Consider the following 21,885-nt stretch of genomic DNA (forward strand, 5'->3'; position numbering starts at 1 on the left):
TAGGTAGATAAAGTGCTCCATGCAACACAGTACAATTTACATATCTGCCTTAAAATAGAGTAGAAAATTGGATAAAGTCACTTAAACACTTGACTTGAATAATTTAGTTGAAATATTATCACTTGGAGTTAATTAGTTGCTTTTTAGTTGATATGCTGGGCTGAGCATACAGGCCGACACCTGTTAACAATCCAATGTTACTTCTGAATGAATAAACCGTATACCTTGCCATGTGGTTTAAGGCATGAGGCTTGATATAAACATTGTTGCTCATTGTACTCTCAGCCGCCGTCACTCAGGGCTCCATGTGTCCTTTAGCGTAGTGCATTTGTTGGCGCTTATCAAAAATTGTGGCATTTAGTTTACCAAGAATTTCACCAACCCTCATAATTTTCAAACAGCATACATTGCTTATTGCAGTTGTTGTTGTTGGGATACTAAGTTTGAAATGTTTCCAAATAGCAGACTTGGCTCGATCCGCAGGTTGCACATTGTTGCTCTGTGTTTGCTCATCATTGGCTGCTCTGCTGGATCAGAGTACTGGATCAGCTTCCTTTACCAGATATCAGACCCAGCTATTTAGTCAACATCAGAGCAGATATCCAATCTAAATATCAGATCAGTACATAAGATGATGGTTGGAACAAACAAAAAAACAAAACAGATGCAGATTCTCAACTTATCAAACACAAACTTTAATACAAATGTGAATTTGCATCTCAGAGATAAAACATTTGATTTCAGAGCATTACTGATATAACTCCAAACTTCCCTGGTTGAAATTTTATCTTGTTTTAACGACTACATTTCTATGATGGGATCCAGACTTGGCCGAGTTCTACATTTTTTGCTTATAATATTTATGAGGAGTTTGAATGCTTCTAAATCAAACAGGGATCAAATAAATATTTGAAAAGAACACGGATAAAAAGTTTTGGACTATAAACAGAAATGTTGTTGAGGTATGATAAAGCTTTGTATAAAGGACTTGAAAAATAGTACCTCATTTGTAAAAAGAAAAGGGTACTGGAAATGTTTCAAATTTATATTTACAGAAAAAAGTTAACAAGCTGACCGGGAAATGTGCATCAATGTTTAAATGTGAATTAAATTAATGTAAATCCCTTTTTATTGTTCCACAATGGGGAAATTCACTCTCTGCATTTAACCCATCCCCTTGAGGGAGCAGTGGGCTGCCACTGTGTGGCACTCGAGGAGCAGTGTGGGGTTAAGGGTCTTTCTCCACAACCATAAAGGGTTAAAGAGGGAAAGGAAAGGTATAGCTCTTATTGTTGATTTAAGTAGCAGTGGTAGTAGCACCTTGGCTTTAATTCAGTATCAGCAACAACTGCTTTATCCTGACAACATGGGTTCAGTGTGTTTTACAAACCATGTAAAACACCATTCAATTTAAATAACATTCCTTTAATGATTATATGACTAAATAGGTGTTGTAATGCATTATAAATAAATTGCTAATTCATATAACAAATAGAGACTAGGTGAAATGCATACGTCTGCAAATGTAAACAGACAACATGGTGACTAATTACCTATTTTATGCCTTACCTCATATTGAAGGGAAATTCCAGGTTCATTTGAAAGGATTGCACAGGTTATACAGCTGACACAATAATCTGAGTGTCTGGACTGCCTTTTTTGCATGTATATTTGGTGGTTACATAATCAAAAATAACCTCATCAAATAGGAATCGTCAACAGTGTTGAATACCGAAAATATTGTACGGTCTGACTTTACAAGCAAATATGGATACTTGAAATAAACAGCTACCACAAAGCTCAAGCAGTGATGTTCTTGCTTTACAATAGGTGGAAAACATAAATATTGAATTTTAGTTGTCTTAAATTTTTATAAAAATGCATTTTATATAGGGAGATATAATAGTTCTTTTGATTCTCCACTTTATGCTTATAAATTGAAGCATTCTGCGTATTATGTGGGGCTAAGGTCATTAGATGCAACACAAAAAGTCTTGCACACAGCATGACATGACTAGCTAATATATTATGTCAGGACAACCCATAGAGTTAAGTATGGGATTTGGTATGGTAATTTTTTCCCTTTTAGAATTACATTTAATTACTTCCGAAGAAATAGCATAGTATTGCTATATTGTACAATAAAAAAGTAAACGTATGCTTTAATTTAACCAAGTTTTAAAAGCCAATAAAATAAGTGTGTGCTGATAAAAGCTTTACATATATATCTTTAACCTTCCACATTACCTCCTTTCTACCTCCTACTTCGCCTTTTCCCAACACAACAGTCCCTATAGGCATCCCTGCAGAGCCTCATTAGTGTGTCTGTTGAGTTTTTCTTACTTTAAAATGTGTGGCAGTGTGACACTTCCATCAGCAGACCCCCTGTGGCTGGGCTGAGTGCTCTCCCAGCTCTAATTCTATAAAGCCGTCTGTAACTTATTATTACCACCCATTACCGTTGACCATAGTGACACTGTAATAGAACTGTTCCTTTGGCTTCTTGCACAGACAACATCTCACCACCTTTTTCTATTTCCGTCCACATCTTGTCCTCCCCTCATCTTATGTGATTTTAGAGATTTTTTTAATTTGAGCCACATCTATTATCAGTTCCCTTTGTGTCCCTATTTCTCCATTTTAATAATTAAATCTCACATCTAACCTAGAAATACTACTCAAAGGTCTTTATTTGTCTACAACCTGCAAACTTCACATCACAACTTGGATGTTGAGATGCTTCATATACTTCATAACATCCAACATTTTCACTCTTATAGCCGTAATTTTGTTTCATTATCAGTTGTCCTACTATTTTTTGTTATATATTTAGTCATTTCTATGCCCTTGTAATTTTTTTAAATACAGATCAGCACAGTGTCCAGAAAGCTAATGCAATATGCCATGACAACAAAAACAAAAACAAGATGTAATTCTCAATGCAAAAAAAAAAAGTCAGATTAAAATATAATAAGTAAAATGAAGTCTATCTCAGTCTACGATGGTATGTTCACAAAAAACACAAATGGAATAAAGCTTTAGCTGTTGCTCACTTGACATTTCATAAACAATTTGAATAGACCATGTGGACAATGCAGAGCACGCTTCTTCTGGTCATGAACAAATAGGAGGAGCTTCCATTTGTTTGCCTCTTGTTTGCCTCTATTCAACTCAATATGGCAGACCTGGATTTTACTGAACAAGACATGGTTCTGTATTTTATGTGGAAAGCTCAACAATGGCCCCAGTGTCCCTGGGTTCCACATCCTTCCGAGATGCTTCCAGCTCGGGAAGTCCCAGAGCTACGACGAGAACACTGTCTCTTCCTATGGTAGTTCTCTGGGTACAGGACCCAAAACTGATATCCAGCTTCAGAAACGGCTCATTCTGACAACAGTGGTAAGGTGAGATGGTGCTCATGACCAGCAGAGATGCAGAGCAAAATGCCCAGCAAAGAGCAACAGGCCATGCAGAGGCAGCAGGCTTGGACCAGCTGTGGAACTACAAGACGACAATGAATGATGATTTCATCAACCGTCCATCTTGAGGGGTTAAGTAAAATTGCTCTTTTAAAAAGCCCCCCCCACAAACCTCGAAGGAGCTTTCCTTACTTTATCGTGTGTCAACATTAGTTTATCTATTCTCAATTTTGATTTAAAAAAGCTCAGTTCCAACTGGGCTTTTTCACCCTATCTCACAAACAAATCCATTGGTTAACAATTGACAAAAATTGACAGAAAGGTCAATTTTTTCCCCAATGCAATATATGCTACACTTGGTCCTGCTTTCCCCGTTTCTGGTTGTCCACTTCACTATAGACCCATCTTACTTCTAAGCAAAAAAAGGACACCTGCAAATCCCTTTTTATTCGCAGAGAATATCTGAGTTCTGTAAATGAGTTCTTGCTCCATCCTGGATCAGATGGCAACTTTGTCCTTTTGCACTAGAATACAGTTAGATTTCCTTTTTCTTGTGTGGAGTCTGTGATGGGGTTTGAGGTACACTTGTGGCTAATCTGTTACTGAAAAACAGTTGCTTATGTTCTCTCGCTAATGCAGTAATGACAGTAAAGACTTTACAAACAAGCCAAGTAAATGGAGTGTGCAGAAAGTCACACTCATGCGCACCTCCAGAGTATGTAACCTCAATTACTGTCTAATAAAATGAATATTGGGGCCTATAGTGGCTAAAAAAAAAAATACAAGAAAGCTCATTTTCCCTGACAGGAAATTGTACTGGTACCTATGGGAAAGAAAAAAAAATTCCGAATGCACCTTTAAAAAAAAAAAAAAAAAGAAAGCGTAACTGATAATTGTTTTGTCCTTTTTCTTGTAAATGGTTATCATACCTACATACCACTGCCCAATTTCCAGTTTACTACCAAATCAAACTCATGAGATAATTTAAAACAGTTTCAACTTAGTAAAAATGTGTTCTAAACAAACATGTTTTTTTCCCCCTCATATTGACCAACTTAAAGTTAGACATTCAAACAATTTGCAACAGACTGGCTAAAACTGAAAAGTACAGCTAAGCTATGCACAGCTTATCCTGAGAGCTCGGTGTATACTGCACCTACACCACTTGAAAAAGTAAAAACAACACTGGCAAATCTTAAAGAAAATCTTTCATCTTCTATAAACCTTCGTTAGCATGCTGTTAAAAAGCAGCTTCCTTTTTTCAGCAGAGGCACCCATTATGCACATGCTCCCAGCCTCTGCATGGTTTCTACAGTATCCTCAGCATGTTTGATGCTTGCCTGTCCTCATCTACGCTCAATTAAGCAAACTGAATCAGTGAAGGCGCTGGATGAAAGGGACCTTTATGACTAGCTGTTCAGTCAAGCAAAACGCAGATTACATCAATTTAGAGCACTTTTTGCCTTCTTTTCTTGTTTTGCACAGAAGACCGGACAAAGACCGAATGATTTGGTGATTTTCTCAAAATCACATCAGGTAGGTACCTTATTCTTCGCTTAATAGTACAAACAAACCCTGTAAAGGACAGGGCTTAAAATACATGTGGTAGTTTTGTTAATGTAAATCAAAAACAATGTTGAATGTGTTCTTGTGCATTAACTGTGACAAACCCTTTTTTCCCCCCAAGCTTGATAAACTGTTCCGAAACCTGCCTTCCAGCATTTGGGGTTTAAATCAAAGCCTCATATTAAGATTAAATGTGAGCCAAAGCAAATTTGTTCAAATATTGCTTCATTACATAACAGCATGGCATCTAAGAAAGTTTGAATTGACCTGTTTATCAAACATGGGTCTCAATTTAAGTTATCAAATACCAGCTAAAAAGAGCTTGTCTTTGAAATTAGTCTTAAAAGAAAGTCTAGATGCTCCCAGCAGCTAGATGTCATATGTTTGTATTTGTTTTTATTGCAAACCTGATATGAAGTAAGCCTGCAAAGCCAATTTCATCAGCCTTCTTTTGTCACCACTACATTCTTGGTGTCTGCTTTGTTGCAGGGCCTTTACAAAACCCATCAACGCTCACCTATTGATGTTTGGATATGGAGTAAAATGGCTTGGGGATTTACTGCACTGATGGGTTGTAAAGGAATGAAACTGACAGCAACTGAAGTCTTTATGGTTAGATCTATCCTTTTTATACAGTATTCTTTGAGACATTTTTTTTACTATTTCTAGGTATTAATATTCCTTAAGATCTAGTAAATAAGAAGCAACCACCTTGTGTCAACCACTACACTACAGCCAGAGCCAAGCCAATCTGTGACCTCTTTAAAAGCAATGTAGGAACAAAAAACAGTAAAAATAATACGACTAAAAAGACATGTTGACAACAAAAAAGTCCCTCCTTTGATAATACATTTTTTTTGTAATTACTGGCAATCACAGCTTGCCATAGAAGTAGAGGGAGAATACTGTATTGCAGGTCTGAGCAAACACTCAAGGGTTTAACATGCCTCAAATATGGGCTTTTTCCCTTCCACATGAAGCATATTGACATACGTTTTCTTATTAAGATCCAACTAAATATTATGCATACAATTGCTGATGATTACTACTAAGGTGGTACAAATTCCAAAAAGGCGCATACTAGTTATCATTTTAAGAATCAAGCCAACTTATACAAAAATCAGAGACTCCAACTTAAATAAATTTATACTCAGTGAATTATGATGCAGCTCCAGAAGAAGGTATTTTTTTTAAAAGATAAAAAGTACCTTTTCAAATAAAACGCTATAAACTTCATTAAGCCCACATTTCAGTTTAATTAGTCTGATGCACAGATATATCTTTAAATGTGTTTTTGTTAGCTGTTAGTAAAAATAATCTGAATTAGCATGTAAAACACACTGAAAAGACCCAGTCTGTTTTTGATTAATATAAAATAGATCTTCATTTTTCCTTCATGTTAAAATATCTTCAAGATCAATGAACATATGCTGCAGTATCATATATAAAAAAGATAAAGCTTTCTTGAAAGTCATCTATCCTGATGTAGTATATGGATGTAGGATATTTTGGAAATACTTTAAGGACGCATATGTCTTAAAATATAGAATTGAAACCTTATTGACGTAACAGTAGCAAAGTATAATTTCTGAACATTACAATAAGAACTTTAACTATTAAAGTCAGAGAAAACTTTTTTTGCCATAAGTTGAGCTTGCACACTTCAACTGAAACAGTCTGTCACTTTTTTACAGTCTGGCAGCTCTCCCTTTACTGCCATTTTCTCTACTTTCAGCTCATCTCACATAACCCCTCAAATTGCTGTATCACATTTCCAGGGGGCTATTTGCATTATGGTCCCATTATTGAGGCTTTTTTAGACTTCTTTCATCAGTCAAAAAACAAAAAAAAAATCCTTCTTGAACCATTAATAGTTTAAGTTCACATTCATTCAATGTAAAAATGCAGTTTACTCTATAAAAGACAGAATGCTTCTTTTTAATTTTAAGCTACATTGGAATTTTTTTTTCTACCGTCACATTTACTATAAGATTTAAATAGCTTTTATGCAGGTTTTTGTTTTATTATTATGTTTTGTTTTGTTTTTTTACAAGATTAGCACATTGCATATTTGTCACATCTAAGCGCAATGAGCATTTACTTTTTTAATTGCTCAACTAAATGATACATGTATATGCATATACATACATATTTGTGCATCCATTTATTTTCTACATTCATTAAACCACTTTACTGCCAATACATGCAGAGGCTGGTGCATCACAGTCACCTGTGTCCCTCAGCCGAAAAAAGGTGCAGAAATATTCCTCTTTGTCCCCTTGAAAATTCTTTGCATATTGAATTTTTTGTTGTTGATGTTGTTGCTATGCTCTTGGCAACACTTATCAGACAGATAACCAAATAAATCCCATGCAAAGGGATCCATGTGCAGAGCTCAGATGGTGATGTATTTTTACAACAGTGGTGATAGGATCACTCCAAAGCAGCGGAAGAGTTTAAAGCTGCCAGACTCTCCAAAGTAGCTTTCGAGTGATAAAAAGTTTTGGGTAGTCGACAACTTATTCAGCCAAGACTGGAAGTGTGAATATGGACATTTGTGTGTGGAGGGGGAGTGAGCTACAGATGGGATGCAAACACTGAAGATAAACTGCAATTGCCAACTTCAATTATGTGCTATTTAACCCACCAAAGAGGGATAATTTCTCTGTTGGTGGGGTGTGCTAGAAATACAACTCCTTTAAATTCTACATCTTCAAATATTTTCAAGCTGGCTGAGGTTTGTTTAGGGATCCTTCCACACAGTGTTAGTCATATATTTTCAAAGCTAATAAAAGCTGGATCATTTATACACTGTCATGCAAGCTACTTTCTTTTACTCTGACTGTGCTTCTATTTCATAACATAAATTAGATAGAAAATAACCTAGTTTTCATCTTAAAGTGTACGTAAATGTTAAGAGATAATGGGAATTTCATTTAGAGAATTCAATATCTCCTGTTTCTTATTTTCCCTCCATCTACCTCAAAGTTATTCACGTCTGGTGGAAGAAACACACACAGACACACAACTTAACATAATCACTTCCTTATTATGATTGCGCCTATGCCTGCTTTTTCAGCTCTATCTTTCCAATCTAAATAGCAGCTTCAAAGTGAGCCATGATTTGAATATCCATGGGAGATAAAACGCAATAGTCAGCACCGTCATCCTGGTGGGTTATTGCTTCTTAAAAACAGACAGAAACTATGTCAGATTTTTCAATGATAGCTAATGAACATAAAAAAAAAAAATTTTACTTCCAATTTAATGGAGAATTTCAAAAGTCTGTGGTGGATGATATCTTGTTAACCCAAAGGCAGATGTGAAAATTAAAAATGTTGCTCAAAACAATATTCAACATTTAAGACCATTAAGGTAACATTAAAATTCAAGTGTAAATTATAACGTTCTATTGTTCTTTTTTTTTTTTTTAAGTGGTATAATATGGTATAGAATTACATTTTTACCACTCTAGCAAGTCGTGCACTAATTGGCCTTCACTTTGGGAATACTTGGAGATGGATATTCAACTTTTGGCTTGAGAATAATCTATTCCATGGGGCCTTTCAATATCTTATTCATGAATTCAATTTACCCTGATAATGAGGTAAGGGTTTCTCGAAATTAAATGACCTTTAATCTCCATAAAGAAAATGAAGCACTTAAACTTTATAATGAAGTGGGAAGTATGGAGTAGGTTTTGACATACCAAGAGATTAAATGGAAAACCTGGATGAGCAACCCCTTTTAGAACCCCCCCCCCAAAAAAAAAATAATAATTACATAGTGGCAGCATAAATGATAATGCTGAAATGTATAAAAACACAATTTTCACTTCATTCAGAGCCACATGGTTCTTGTGAAAAAAAAAATGCTCAGTGAGAACCTAAAATAGATTTCTTTCCTCTATTTCTAAACAGAACAAAGATAAAAAAGTAAATATTAAAGTAAAAAAAATAAAAAAATTGTATTTTATATATATATATATATATATATATATATATATATTTTTTTTTTTTTTTTTTTTTTATTTATTTATTTATTATCATTATTTTTTTTAATGGTTAGACTTACCCCATTCTTTGGATAAGCCACCCATCCAAGGTCTCCCATCACGGAGCGAGAATCTAGCAGGTTCACTTTATCAAACAAAAAAAAAAAACAAAACAAACAAAATTAATAATTTACAAGAACAAGAAACATCAATCTTGCAGTACTTTTTAGACCTACAGGTTCACTCATCACTGATTTTATGGACTCAAAGTATTTTACAGACCAAACTACAAAAGGTAATTTCTCCTGGTTTTAAATCCAGTAAACCGGTTTTGAATACATGTCTACCTCAAGGTTATATTTAATCTCATGTTCTGCTTTTCTGGGTATTCAGCATTTCCTGCTGGAAGGAATGTCACTTTATAAAGACATAGAAAACATGGCCCATGTGGCTTACTTGACCAGCTACAATACTCTGTACCAATGGGAGGCCGAATTTTTCATCACAATTTTATGAAACTGGATGTTACTAAGACTAAAACATTTTTGTGGTAACAAAGGTAACAATGCCAAGCCACTAAGCATTCAGGACCAGCAGGTGAAGCAGATTGGGTCTTTCAGACAATTTGGGACAGGACTGAACACCAAGCTGCCCTTTAAAGTGACAATGGCTGAATCCCAAACCACCCCTTAAGCACTACCCGTTAACTACTGAGTGTCACTCCCAATGAAGTCACACTCCCAGATGTGGAAGGCGCCTAGATTGTACTTTCAAACGAATGAATGAGAATGGGACGGCCTCTTCCCTCCGACAGAAAAGGAAAGCAGTCATTGGCAACACAGTGCCTCCACCTGTGCATAACTGTCGCTCTGTGGTGCAGGTTCACATGAAATCAAACATTTCCTCCTTTCTTAAAGAAAAATATATGCAGTCAAATCTATTTGAAAGAGGACCATCCATTTAGGGATTGATTGATTTGATTTTCTGTCAGTGTGAAGAAGTTGCAGCAAACCAGTGGATCTTACATTTGAATGTACAGGTTTCCTTCGCCACTATTTCGCCTTGACATCTGCTGCCAAATTCCAGCTAGCCTGCACTAATGCAGACTTGATATTTAGGGAATGAATGGTCCACATGCCCTTCCCACTACGTTCTTTGGGAATGGCATTTGATGTGGCGGACACTCCGGGGGAACGCGAAAAGGGAGGGTTGGTGTTCAGGCGAAGTGTTTAGGGGCCGTCCTGGGATTCAGCCTATATCTAACTTTTGGCCACTAGGCCAGACACTTCCAGATTTAGCACCCCTGAAGGCAACTGTCATCTCTGCACTGTCACAAAACTGAAGTCTCCCTATGAGTTTTGGAATCTGATAGCAGACCACTTTGGAAGTCATGGTGTTACTTGTAAATTCAAAGCCACATTAAAATAATCTAGATTAAAACCTACATCACAGAGCAAAAAAATATGCCGGATCTTATAAGGGTCATGTTTGTTTTTTTATGTAATTTACTTTTAGATTAGTTAGCTCTTTTTTTTAAGCAAATCTCCACCTCCCAGACAATTTGGTGACAGATCCCACACTCTTTTATTATACAGGCGATTTTTTGAGAAGAGCAGCCAACGTGAAGCATCGATATGCTAACCTAGCCAGCTGGTCTCCTCTAAGCAGATTCCTGGGATGTAAACATTTCATAGATGTACATTAGCGCCGTTTCAGGTCCACCAGACAGGAGGAACAATGAGCAGGGTTTTCCGAGACAATTTTTGGAAAGCGGCTCCTAGCGCCCATCTACCAGTTTGGTCGCAAAAAGGTTTTAATCAATAAAAGTTTTTGAGAGAATCTTTTCTGTTTTCTCAGATTCTGTTTCTTCTTTTTTTTTTTTCTAATTTATTCTCCAATCATTTTATCTACTTGCAAAAAGTCCATCATTAAATAGGCGCAGCAGTTCAAGTTTCCCTTAGAAAAACATTGAAATCTTTACATCTATCAAGGATCAATAATATAGTAACTTTAACGAAAATTTAAAATACTGCAACCCTGAAAACAAAAGAGATAGTTGTACTGTTATTTAATTCAGCACTCAAAACTATTCTTCCCTTTCTCCCTTTTTTTTGGATAAATGGAGCCTAGGTGGAACTTCAACTGAAGAAACTCATTCCTTTCCTAAATCCACCAGCGACACAGCTAATCAGCTTAGAACCACACCTCCATGAAAGCCAATCAGCATCCAAAGTTCATCCTAAAAGGCCTCCGATACGCACTTCTTGTGCGCAGGCGGTGGATGCGCTGTGTGACTTAATACATATGACACCGTTTCAACCCACCTCCAGCCACTCCTCCACCTTCGTAGCTAAAACTTCATCAGAGTGTCATTCCTCCTGGACCTTACTGCGTTGCCTGTCTCATCTTAACCGGTTCAGCAGAAGGCCGCCATGATGAGCCTAATTCTGCCAGAGGTTTCTTCCCAACGGGGAGTTCTTCCTCTCCACTGTCGCTTCATGCTTGCTCATCATGGGCAGGTTCTCTCAACCCATGTTATTTATCTAGACTTTCATCTTCCAGGTCCTTGAGTGAAGCTTTAGCATCAGCTCACGCAATCCACTGGATCTCCCCATAAAGCTCAGCATACCGTCTCTCTAACTAGCAGTCTACAGACTGACCAACTTCATCCATCTCCACTAAACCACCAGTTTCAGGCCTGGGGGGAAACAGCCCTGTTCTTTGACCCTGTTCATGCATATCTATCAAAATTAAGCGCTATGTTTCCTGCCGAGGTCTGAGCGCCAAAGACAAAGTAATTGTATCAATAAATTTCTCCTTATTGTGTTTTCTCTTTATGTGAGTTTTTCAGATTGAAATATAGTAGAGATAATAAATAAAACACATCTTCCAGTAAACTTCCCTGGCTAAGATTCTCAGATAAAATTTGTCGGGAACAACCTTAGGACCTGTGGCAAATGTACTGTCACTTATCTTCTCCACCTGCACAGCCCGGATATTTCTTCTGCAGCAAAATTGCTGAGGTCTCAGCAGAAAATAGCATCTGACAGTGGTAACCATGACCTCATAGCGGGAGGTTTTAGATGCACTTTGTTGGACTTCGAAAGTCAAAGTGAGCATGTCAACCAGCTAGAACTTGTCTTTGCTGGCTGGTGAGAATGGTTCAGTGCACGTTAACGAACAGACAGTTCTCACTGTAAACACACTGGCTGGTGGAGAAACAGGCAGGTGTAAAGACTTAAGCAACTTTGACAAGGAGGGAAGTCTTTTTTTTCCAGATGACTGGGTAAGGACAAACTCTCAGCAGCAGTTTAACAAGCCCATCATAAATTAGAGACACGTGATAATAGCTCTGCCGTTTGTCTGTGTTTGCTGCAGCTTGTAGTAATCATAAAAGCATTTCATGTTCTGGAGTCTCGTATACTTTACCCCTTTTTATGATAATGTTTGTGTAATCGAACAATAAAAGTTCAAGCCAGTCATCTGTTATCTATGGTTAGACCTGCAATAAATGAATGAAAAAAACTCAACACTGACATCAGAAGAAAAGATAAACCATCATACAGTCTTTTAATTTTGAGTCTTTAACATTTCGGTCTTATCTAAACCATTTCATAACTTTATACGTTGTGTGTAATAGTAAAATTCCAGACAGAGTGAGGCGGCAATAACTTTTCAAGTAGATGATCTTGAATTGAAAAAACAAAACAAAAAAAAACAGACCAAGTAAAATTTTATTGATTTTTCACACTGCTGTATGAGTGCAGTTTACACAGGAGATCACATACAAGTCGCATATATTTGGAAATGTGAACGGCAACACAAAAAAAAAAAAAAATCAGATTTCACAAAAAAAAAATCGAAATTGAGCATCAAGGCCTGTAGTGTGAACGTAGCCTAACAGACTCAAGACTTCTTGACCTCGCTCTAAGTTGGGGAAACCGAAGGGAATCTGTCTTTCTCCTCATAAACAGAGTAAGAAAATACATTTTGATTAAATAATTGTGCGGAGAAAAATCAGCTGATATAAAAAAAATAATTAAGTGAAGCTTTGCTGAGTATAATTCAGATTAAATCAAGCTCATCAAATAAGAAGGAAATGTCATTTGAAGTTAATAAACCTTTTTTATATTTAAAGTGATAATTTATCCTGCAGGGTATGCATTAGACAATACTTTATAGAGGTGCAGGCTTGACGTGGTGCAGTAAAACATGTATTTATCCAGAGTAGTGATTTCCTGCAGTCCTAATAAACAGTTTCATGGAAGTGAAATTGTCTGACCTGAAACAATAACCATTAGTAACAGAAAAGTGATTAAATTTTTAAAAAGAAAAGACACCCCACCTGTTAAAAACAAATTGCTTCCTGACTAGAGCCGGAGGCAAATTACTGATACTTTCTGTTTAGAGATGCAAAAAATTAATACTCCCCGAAAAGTAGAAATGACAGCAATCAACAAAGGATAATGTTTATTCAGCAGGTATACAAACAGCTGTCCAGTTACAAACAACTGACATGCAAAATCTTTTTAGTTATAAATGGTGCAATCAGCACTGTGAAAAAAGAACAGCCTATCCTCAGATGTAAACAAAAGGAAAGCTACAATAAAACACCTGCAGACACGAGTGCAGAACAAAACACGAGGACAAAGCTGGCAGTGTAACAAAAGTACACTTCCCCTCACTCACACCGCGTCTTGCCGTCTGCACAGCTCTGATGAGAATAATAAAGGATGTCCTTAGGAGGCGATTAGACTTCTAATTAGGCCATAAAGAACAGATAAGTGATACTGAACTAGATCCTAAGGGATATGTTACCTCTTTCACTCACTCCAGCTCTCTAAGGATAAAACCCGACAAGTCGAAGCTCAGCAGTGACAAGCTTCTATAGAATGTGTTATTAAAAGTCATCAGTATTGAATAAATGGAGCTTCTCAAGTGACATTACTTCAAGGATAAAGATTTAAATTATGCTGAAGACTGAGGCGATTCTCTGCCTTGAACGTGCTTAAAATGTTTCCTCAGATTCTAGTAAGATATGAGCACTTTTCTCATTAGTTCATTTACCTTAATGATTCTTAAAATGTTCTTCACAGTGAAATCTGTGTGAGACACAGTACATCTTTTTTTTTTTTTAGATACCTGCTACTAGACAATTTCTACCTTTCTTTACCTCCTGCCAGTGGATTGTTCAATTTACATGCTAGCTTTGATTGTTCTTGCCTAAGTGGTCTGCTACCATCTGCTCTCACTGTAGCACAGACAGGCCGATATAAACTCCTCTCATCCTGCTGTGAGAAATTTTTCCTTTTCCTCTTAATTGTGTTGAATCAATAATGCAACAAACATTATTTTCTGTATTTCATTTCCCCAAATATTACCAGCCTGAACCAGATAGGCAACTGGCTCTGTTTCCAAACATTCTGTAAAATTAATCAATTTCAATAAGAATGAATTTGCTTTGGGAGATGAAATTAATCACAGAAGTGTGCAGAGTTTTCCTTGCAATGATTCGTCAGAGGATTCATCCTTGCAAGAAACTATTTCCTTATATGAAACGAAAGCATCAGGAGTATTTTTCTCATTTGATGATTTTTTTTTATCTTCCAACAAATACAAAAGGGACTGCTAGTGCTTGTTAGCAAAGAATACAATTGAAAGGTTAACTTATTAAAGTAATTCATATTAAAAAGTGAAACTCATAACAGGGAATCATATCCTGCAGATATGATATAAACCCTTTTTAAAGGCCTTATATCATGGGGCATTGATGATTATGACCAAAACTATTATAGAGAAGTCAGATTGAAAAAAGGTAAACGCTGCAAAATCTGGATGTCCATATGTCCATGAAAGGAAGGAAAACCAGTGATATAAAAAGCTGCATAAGCAACAAACATTGTTAGATGTTGAAGCAGGTCCAATAAAACAGTTCGGGGGCATTAATAAGTTCTGGGTTGCAAATGAATCCATAGCTTAAAGAATATTCAAACACAGATCTACCCAGGACCTTACTGATAGCTAAACATGTCAGAAGCTTCTTAAATAAACTGAGGGGAAAACAACAACAGGGAGTCTTTCCAAGCCCTTCTGAAGTTTACTAATGATTTTGACTTGTAGCCTGATACAGCCGGGCTGAATTTCAGTCTGGAACTGTAAACTGCAGCTGACTCTGGCCGGGGAAGCAGGATTTTAAAATGCGTCACTCTCAGTGCCTCTCTATCCTAAGTGAGAATGAGGTAACTTTGAAACTTCAACAATGGACAGCTGTAGTGTCATTTATTCTTAAAATTATGCATTTGCTGTATCCAGCTTGACATATTTCACAGACCTGAAAATTACAAAAAAAATGTTGTTTGGAGTTTTTGAGTCACATCCATAGTTATCTGATTGATGGTGACCCCAATACTCCTGCCTGTCACTACCTGATTCGTCCCAGGAGCAGGATCCGTATCATCAGCTTATTTGCGCATCCACTGCCAGATATACATCCAGGTTGCCTTCGATTTTACTTTGTAAAAAAGAACTACCGGTAAATTACATTTTCCGCTCCCCAAAAATAGTAGTTGTACTAAACTATAACGTGTTAAAGGTTAATAATGTATTTCCTGAGAAAATAAATTAAAATCATTTTTGTTTAACCCTCGTCTGTGTCCAATCTGTACCGGCAACGGAATCATACTCTTTTTCGGCTTTGGATTTAAACATAAATCTAGTCTTTTTGAGTTTTATGTTTTTCTTTTGTGTTAACCTTATTATATATAGTGCTTAATCTAAATAAAGAAACAACTAAAATGTAGATAAACATGGTTTAATCATATTTTGCCGTACTGCTCTGAGCATGTCTGATGACGACGTCAGACAAGCGGTTTAATGGAAAAAATGCAAAAAGCATTAAATTGTCTCAGAAAAGTCATAAAACATTTTTAAAGATGTGTATAAGCATAGTGAGAATTGAGATAGAGTTAAGGATAGAAATAAATAATTTTAGTGCCATTAGTACCATGATACCATACAAAAACCATTATTTCTAGAAACCCGGATGTATATCTGGTAGCGCATGGGGTAGTGACACTGCCTTTGAAATCCAGATCTACTAGCCCATACCAGACTTATATGCCGTAGTCTGGCTGGCCAGTTTAAGAGTCTATAGGAAGAGTTCAGAGGAGCTAAATTGCTTAGGATAAAATTCCTTCTCTCAGTGATCATTTGAGGATCCATGTTATCCACTGGTTTAGGTCCACTATGTTTTACCGAATCTAAAGTCAGCGAAATAGTTTTATATGACTTAATAATAAAAGAGACTTTATTTTCCAGTAGGATATAATGAAAGTAGATATATATATACATACATTCAATTGATTAATAAAATTACTGTTCTACATTGTTTAATATGCTGGCTTGACTTAAATATCATTGATAATCTATCAAGTATGGTATAAAGTAAGATGAGGTACACCAGACCCAACAATGCAGAGACATTAAAAGCTGACATAGAAGCAACTTAGGCATTTTTAACACAGTACACCACCATCACTTGGTTATCAATGCAGTAATTTGTGCATTGGGAATGAGCAAATATACCAAACAGTACATGGACATACTTTTAGATAAGGCAAAGTCAGTGTAAAAAATTATTTTTATTTGTCTAATGCAATTTACATATTTTTGGATGATCAAATAAGCCATATTAATAAAGAAATAAAGAAAGTAATATATGGAACAAAATAAATTAATGTGTAACTATAGAAATTGTTATAAAAACAAACTAACTCTACAATACCATAAATGTAGCATAAAATAGTTGTTCTGATATTGAGACAAAAAAGACATACAATAGTCAAAGTGTCCAAAAAAAGCTTTCCAGGAAAAAGAATCTTCTAATTCTATGTTAGCTGGCTGATTGTTTTTTTTTTTTTTTTTTTATCTTCAGTTAAATTAGTCAAATGAGGGAACAGGCTGATTTAATTATGGGCTCTGCTCTTTCCTTTAATTATGCATGCAAATCTATGATTATCTACCACAGTGCAAATATTAGCCAAATTAATCTGGAATTTTTGTTGAACATCTGATTCTCTCTTTATGTAGTCAATATTGAGTGAAAAATAAAAACATTTTAAGAGGCCAAATTTTTAATATGATAAAACAGAGACAGATAAAGAGTTGGTAATTGGAGACAACAAAGAAAACAATAATGGCTAATTTCAAGACGAGGAAGACCAAATGTCAAAGCATTCAACAGCATCTCTCTCATTTTACTGTCAAAAGATAATTAATCTAAAAGTCGAGGTCTCGCGTTGTTTAGGAACAAACCTTTCAAATGATTAACTGCATACATTTTCTTGGGAAGTCTATGTCTACACTGTTCAGAATAGTGACAAACTGTGTCTCATCCTATTAAATACAGAAAGGTAATTCCTTAACCCCTGGTGAATAATTTCAACCCTTGGAATCCAGAAACAAAGACATAAACCAACACAATGTGGCAGGATTTCTGAAAGGTGCCCAGCAGACCCCCTTCCAGGATGCTTGAAAGGCCACTCATTGGGAGACACTTTTGTGAATCTAAACTCTGACTAAATAAATCCATCATGGATAAAATACACAGACTGATGGATGTTCCCCATTTCCCAGATAGCTTAATGCTGTCTACCAGCTCCGAACAATACCCTTTATCTAGCCCTATTAAAATGCTGCTCACTATGCTGACAAAAGCTTCCCAAACAATACAGCAGGCCCCTTAAATTTACTTTACAATTAACCATGCACTGCTAAGAGATACAGATAACTCAAAAACACCACAGGGTTTTGGTATTTCGTCAAAATGAAATATTAAAAAGGGATGATTTACCCATATTACCCAAAGTAGAAAAGGAAAACCTGTATCCCAACTGCAAAAATAACCTCTCAGTATTTCTAACATGCTAATAACTTTAAATACTTTATCTGCTATTTTGATTTCAAAAATATACATTTAAGCAAAACTGAATAAAAATCAAAATCTTGACAGGAATTTCCAAATGTGCAGAATATTTTTTTTTTTCCATGACCTGCCTTAGATAGAGTAACATGACTGATATTAGCTTGTTTATAAGTATGGCTACCTGCTTGGAGGAGGGTGTGTATTAGTATTATTATTATTTTTTTCAATGGCATTTACAATTCAAGGTGCATATAGTGGATATATTGGGATTTTTATTTCTAAAACATGTATAGATACATTAATTTCCTTTTTTTTAGATTACATCACCATGACATGATTGCAAAGTACTCAGCATTCCTAATTCAATTCAATGCACAACACATCATCTCAAGGCACTTTACAGTTCACCAGATCATACAGTCAGATTGATTCATAGTTTTCTATCTAAGGAAAACCAGTTGATTGCATCGACTCGGATTCAATCCCTCACATTACGCATGCTTGTAGCGACAGTGGAGAGGAAAAACTCCCTTTTAACAGGAATAAACCTCCAGCAGAACCAGGCTCAGTGTGAGTGGCCATCTGCCAAGGCCGACTGGGGTTCAAGGAGACAGAAGCAGAGAAACAAAAAGCAGCTGTAAACTGGCACGGCTTCATATTAAGTTAGCGTGTGATTTTTGGTTCCAATTGAGCGGCTCAACAACAGACTGCTTCACTTCCTGAGCTTCCTTGTTAGAAGTATCAGTGTTGGGTTACATTTTGTGGGGTTTTTCCCGGATCTAAAAAGTTTCGTCTGTTCAAAAATGGAGAGAAACAATGGTTCCTTAAAAGTATTTCCTCCATCACAAGCTCAAGGAAAACAACCGTCTAGTTAAAAGATAACTTCCACTTTCTGCTCATTTTATGTATGCAAGCATGTCATTACTAAAACATATCAATAAAATAAAATGAATAAAAACAAATTTTTGTTCCTTATAAAATCAAAAGGAGCTATTCTTAATACCAGGTTATTAGATGATTTAGAGTTTAATCTGGGTGTCTGCAGTCACAAATATAGCACATAATTCACATAATTGAATGAAGACACATTTGATTTAATTTTTAAATCAACATTTTTTTTATAGTAGTTGCCAACAATTAAAATGACAACACAATGTCTTAATAGCCAGTAATAAAGTGAGCAGCTCCAAATGTTTGGTGAAAATGTCTTTATCATGGTTACTTTTATCTAATGTGATATACTGTATTTTCTAGAGCTGTTTTCTGTATATTTTTGCTCCCCAGTAGTTTTTAGGGGCGAGCTGAATACAGTACGGATACTGTACGGATACTTTATTCCTTCTAATCCTAATCACCGGATATGTTTTACTGTAATCTACAGTACATAGATGTCAGGCAATATACTTATTAGAGAAAACTTTGAAAATATTAAAACAGGCCAGTTTATATGGCATTCTATGGAAAAGACTAGCCTAGTTTGAGAAATGATAAAATTATGCAAATCGTGAGCAATTTTTAATGCAGATGTTAATATTGAAGATAACATCTAATGTTACAGCTATTCAATTTATGGTCCATCTCAGCATGGAGCAGTTAGAGAAACACATATTACATGTTTTAGAGTAAAACATGTAATGATGTATGATTAAACTAGGAAAAAGCATTTTAGAGTGTATTAAACGATATCCATTAAACTAATTTGTTCATAACAAAGGTTAATTTAATTTCACAATAAAAGATACCAAATTGTATCATTAAGATAAAAATCAGCTGAAGATGTAACTCCAGTAAATCTTTGTTCGCATTCATTATGAGTGAATTCTAACAAAACTGTAAAGTAAAAAGTCGGGTGTATAATAGATGAATATGTGAAAAGATAAGATCTCTGGGAAGACTTTTATTTTGAGAAAAGCTTCTTAGTAGCAGCAATGGTTTGGTTTATGTACAGCTTTAACATGTTTAGAGACAATGCTAAAGCCAAACTTGCAAGAGTAAGGGAGTTTTTTCACCCTCAAGCAGTCGTTGCCAAAGAAAGGCGCATCTTAGCTGTGATCATCAGGAAAAAGAAGGCTTACATTAGAGATGTATGGCTTGGGGTTTTTCTAGCCAAGATCGATTTTCAGTTTTTTTTAGGGTATAAGCTGTTTAAAGTCCATATACGAGCTGTCAATCGCAGCAAAATCGGCAAATTCTGATCACTGCATCATTAGTTTATACCAGCTTGTAAAAAAAAAAAAACAAACTTGAAACTTCAATATTAAGATGATGTTCAAAAATTTTTCCCTCTTCATTAATATACTTACTGCATCTTTGGCATCTACATAGTTAGTTACTTTAACACAATTGTTCCATGTCAGAGGGTAAGACTTGAAACAGTTTTGTTAAAGTTACTAAATATGCTTACTTATATGCAAAAGATGAATGTAGTATCATGTTCACTATGATCTAGAAAAAAATTATGGGATAAAAGACATCAAAATTCTAATATTTGGCTCAATATATTATCAGAAAGCAGATTTTGAATACATGGACCCCAATTAAATACAGTCTACCAGATTTAGTAGCACGCAGCTGAGTTCCATTGTGTTTGCACACACAATGAAAGAGTACTTGTGATAGAGCTAATATATACTGGGCGACCTTTAAGGGGCATTTAAAAAGTCTATTACTAGATTAGCAATATTTTATGCTGTAAAAACAAGTTAAGTCCTGTTTTTTGTATTTTTTTTTTGTAGCTAAATCAGCATAGCAGATAAAACAATAAAAATTTGGTTTTAGCAGTGAAACTTACAAGATCTTTCATCAGAAATATAACAAAACAATATCTTAATTTAATACATATGCATTTAATTATTTAAATTTTACAGTTAACTTTAGTAGTGCAAGTCCTATTTATATATATTTTTAAAAACACAAAAAGTAACCCAGTTAAGCTACTGCTCAATATGACATCTAATGAGTGGGAGGAAAAGCTGGGAAATCAATATCTTTTAAAAACTTTTTTTTTTTAATGATACAATGATTTATACAATAAGTTGTTGAATTATTGAAAATAAGAGCACTGTAGTTGGAATAATGGCTGGAATCTGAATACATGCTCCAGAAAAATGTTTCAGACAACTCCAGACATTTGTGCTGTTTAATGCGCCTCTGCTGCCATGTCCAAATAAGCTGGTTATCTGACATGTTCTGTTCAAAGGTCCTCTTTTATTTCTCCCTTTATCGTGTCGGAACACATATTCATTAGTGGCTTTTGGTACAGCTGTCATAAATTCACCTGCTTCAGTGACAGCAGACAGCCACCTTCTTTTGTCAAAACACTTGAGTCTCAGGGTTAAGAGCGCTTGAGAGAGGCTGAACACCTTTAACTGAGTAGATTTAAGCAGCCTGTTCAGGATTTGGTGTCATTAACCCCGAAGCGCGTCAGTGGCTCTTTACCTTCATTTGCTGGGACGCACCAGGCTCCCATCAGTGCCAGACTCCAAGTCAGCGTCCATGCCACCGGCCGAATGCCACAACTCCTCCAACGAGATTGCATGGCGCATCCAAAAGAAAAAAAATGTATAAATGAAATGAAAAGCGATGCAGGTTATCCCTGAAAAGCTGCAGCTTCAATCAAGATCAGAGAGGAAACGGTGAGAAAAGCATCGGTAGTGTTCAACCTCCGCTTGAGGAGGTTCGGGATCATGTTCTGCTGAGACCAGAGGAAGGTAATGAGGAGCGCAGTGAGCTCTGGTTTGGGGAAGGCGGGCAGCGCGCCGGGGGGCGGAGTAAAAGCACGAGGTCTCTCCAATCACAGACCACCCACAGGTGAAACCTTGCTCTGTGCGTAATTCATGGGACTGCTGTCCAAATGACCGTCGATTTCCAGAGGCGTAGCCAGACATTTTTTTTATAAGGGTGGCCAGGTAATAACCAATGCAGACTGAGGGATGGCCGAAGGCAGATCGGCACCAGAACCTCAGGGTCAATCTACTCTACAC

At 36.1% G+C, this 21,885-nt stretch overlaps 1 protein-coding gene across 2 annotated transcripts in view; it reads right to left on the bottom strand.

Moving 5' to 3' along the window:
• The window catches only part of LOC119792366 (ephrin type-A receptor 5), an 82,034-nt gene extending 60,405 nt beyond the window's left edge, over positions 1 to 21,629 (bottom strand). Inside the window, exons 1-2 of one of the 2 annotated variants that reach the window (XM_038298974.1) lie at positions 21,341 to 21,629; positions 9,060 to 9,124 (exon numbers count right to left, since the gene is read on the bottom strand). In XM_038298974.1, coding sequence (XP_038154902.1) covers positions 9,060 to 9,124; positions 21,341 to 21,440 — 165 coding nt within the window. In that variant the 5' untranslated portion in view covers positions 21,441 to 21,629. The remainder of the gene's footprint in view (positions 1 to 9,059; positions 9,125 to 21,340) is intronic. The other variant, XM_038298973.1, reaches the window with a different exon arrangement.
• Between the last annotated feature and the right edge of the window lie 256 nt (positions 21,630 to 21,885).

Source organism: Cyprinodon tularosa, unplaced genomic scaffold (genome assembly GCF_016077235.1).
Source record: "Cyprinodon tularosa strain WSP-4 unplaced genomic scaffold, ASM1607723v1 ctg418, whole genome shotgun sequence".
NCBI lineage: Eukaryota > Metazoa > Chordata > Actinopteri > Cyprinodontiformes > Cyprinodontidae > Cyprinodon > Cyprinodon tularosa.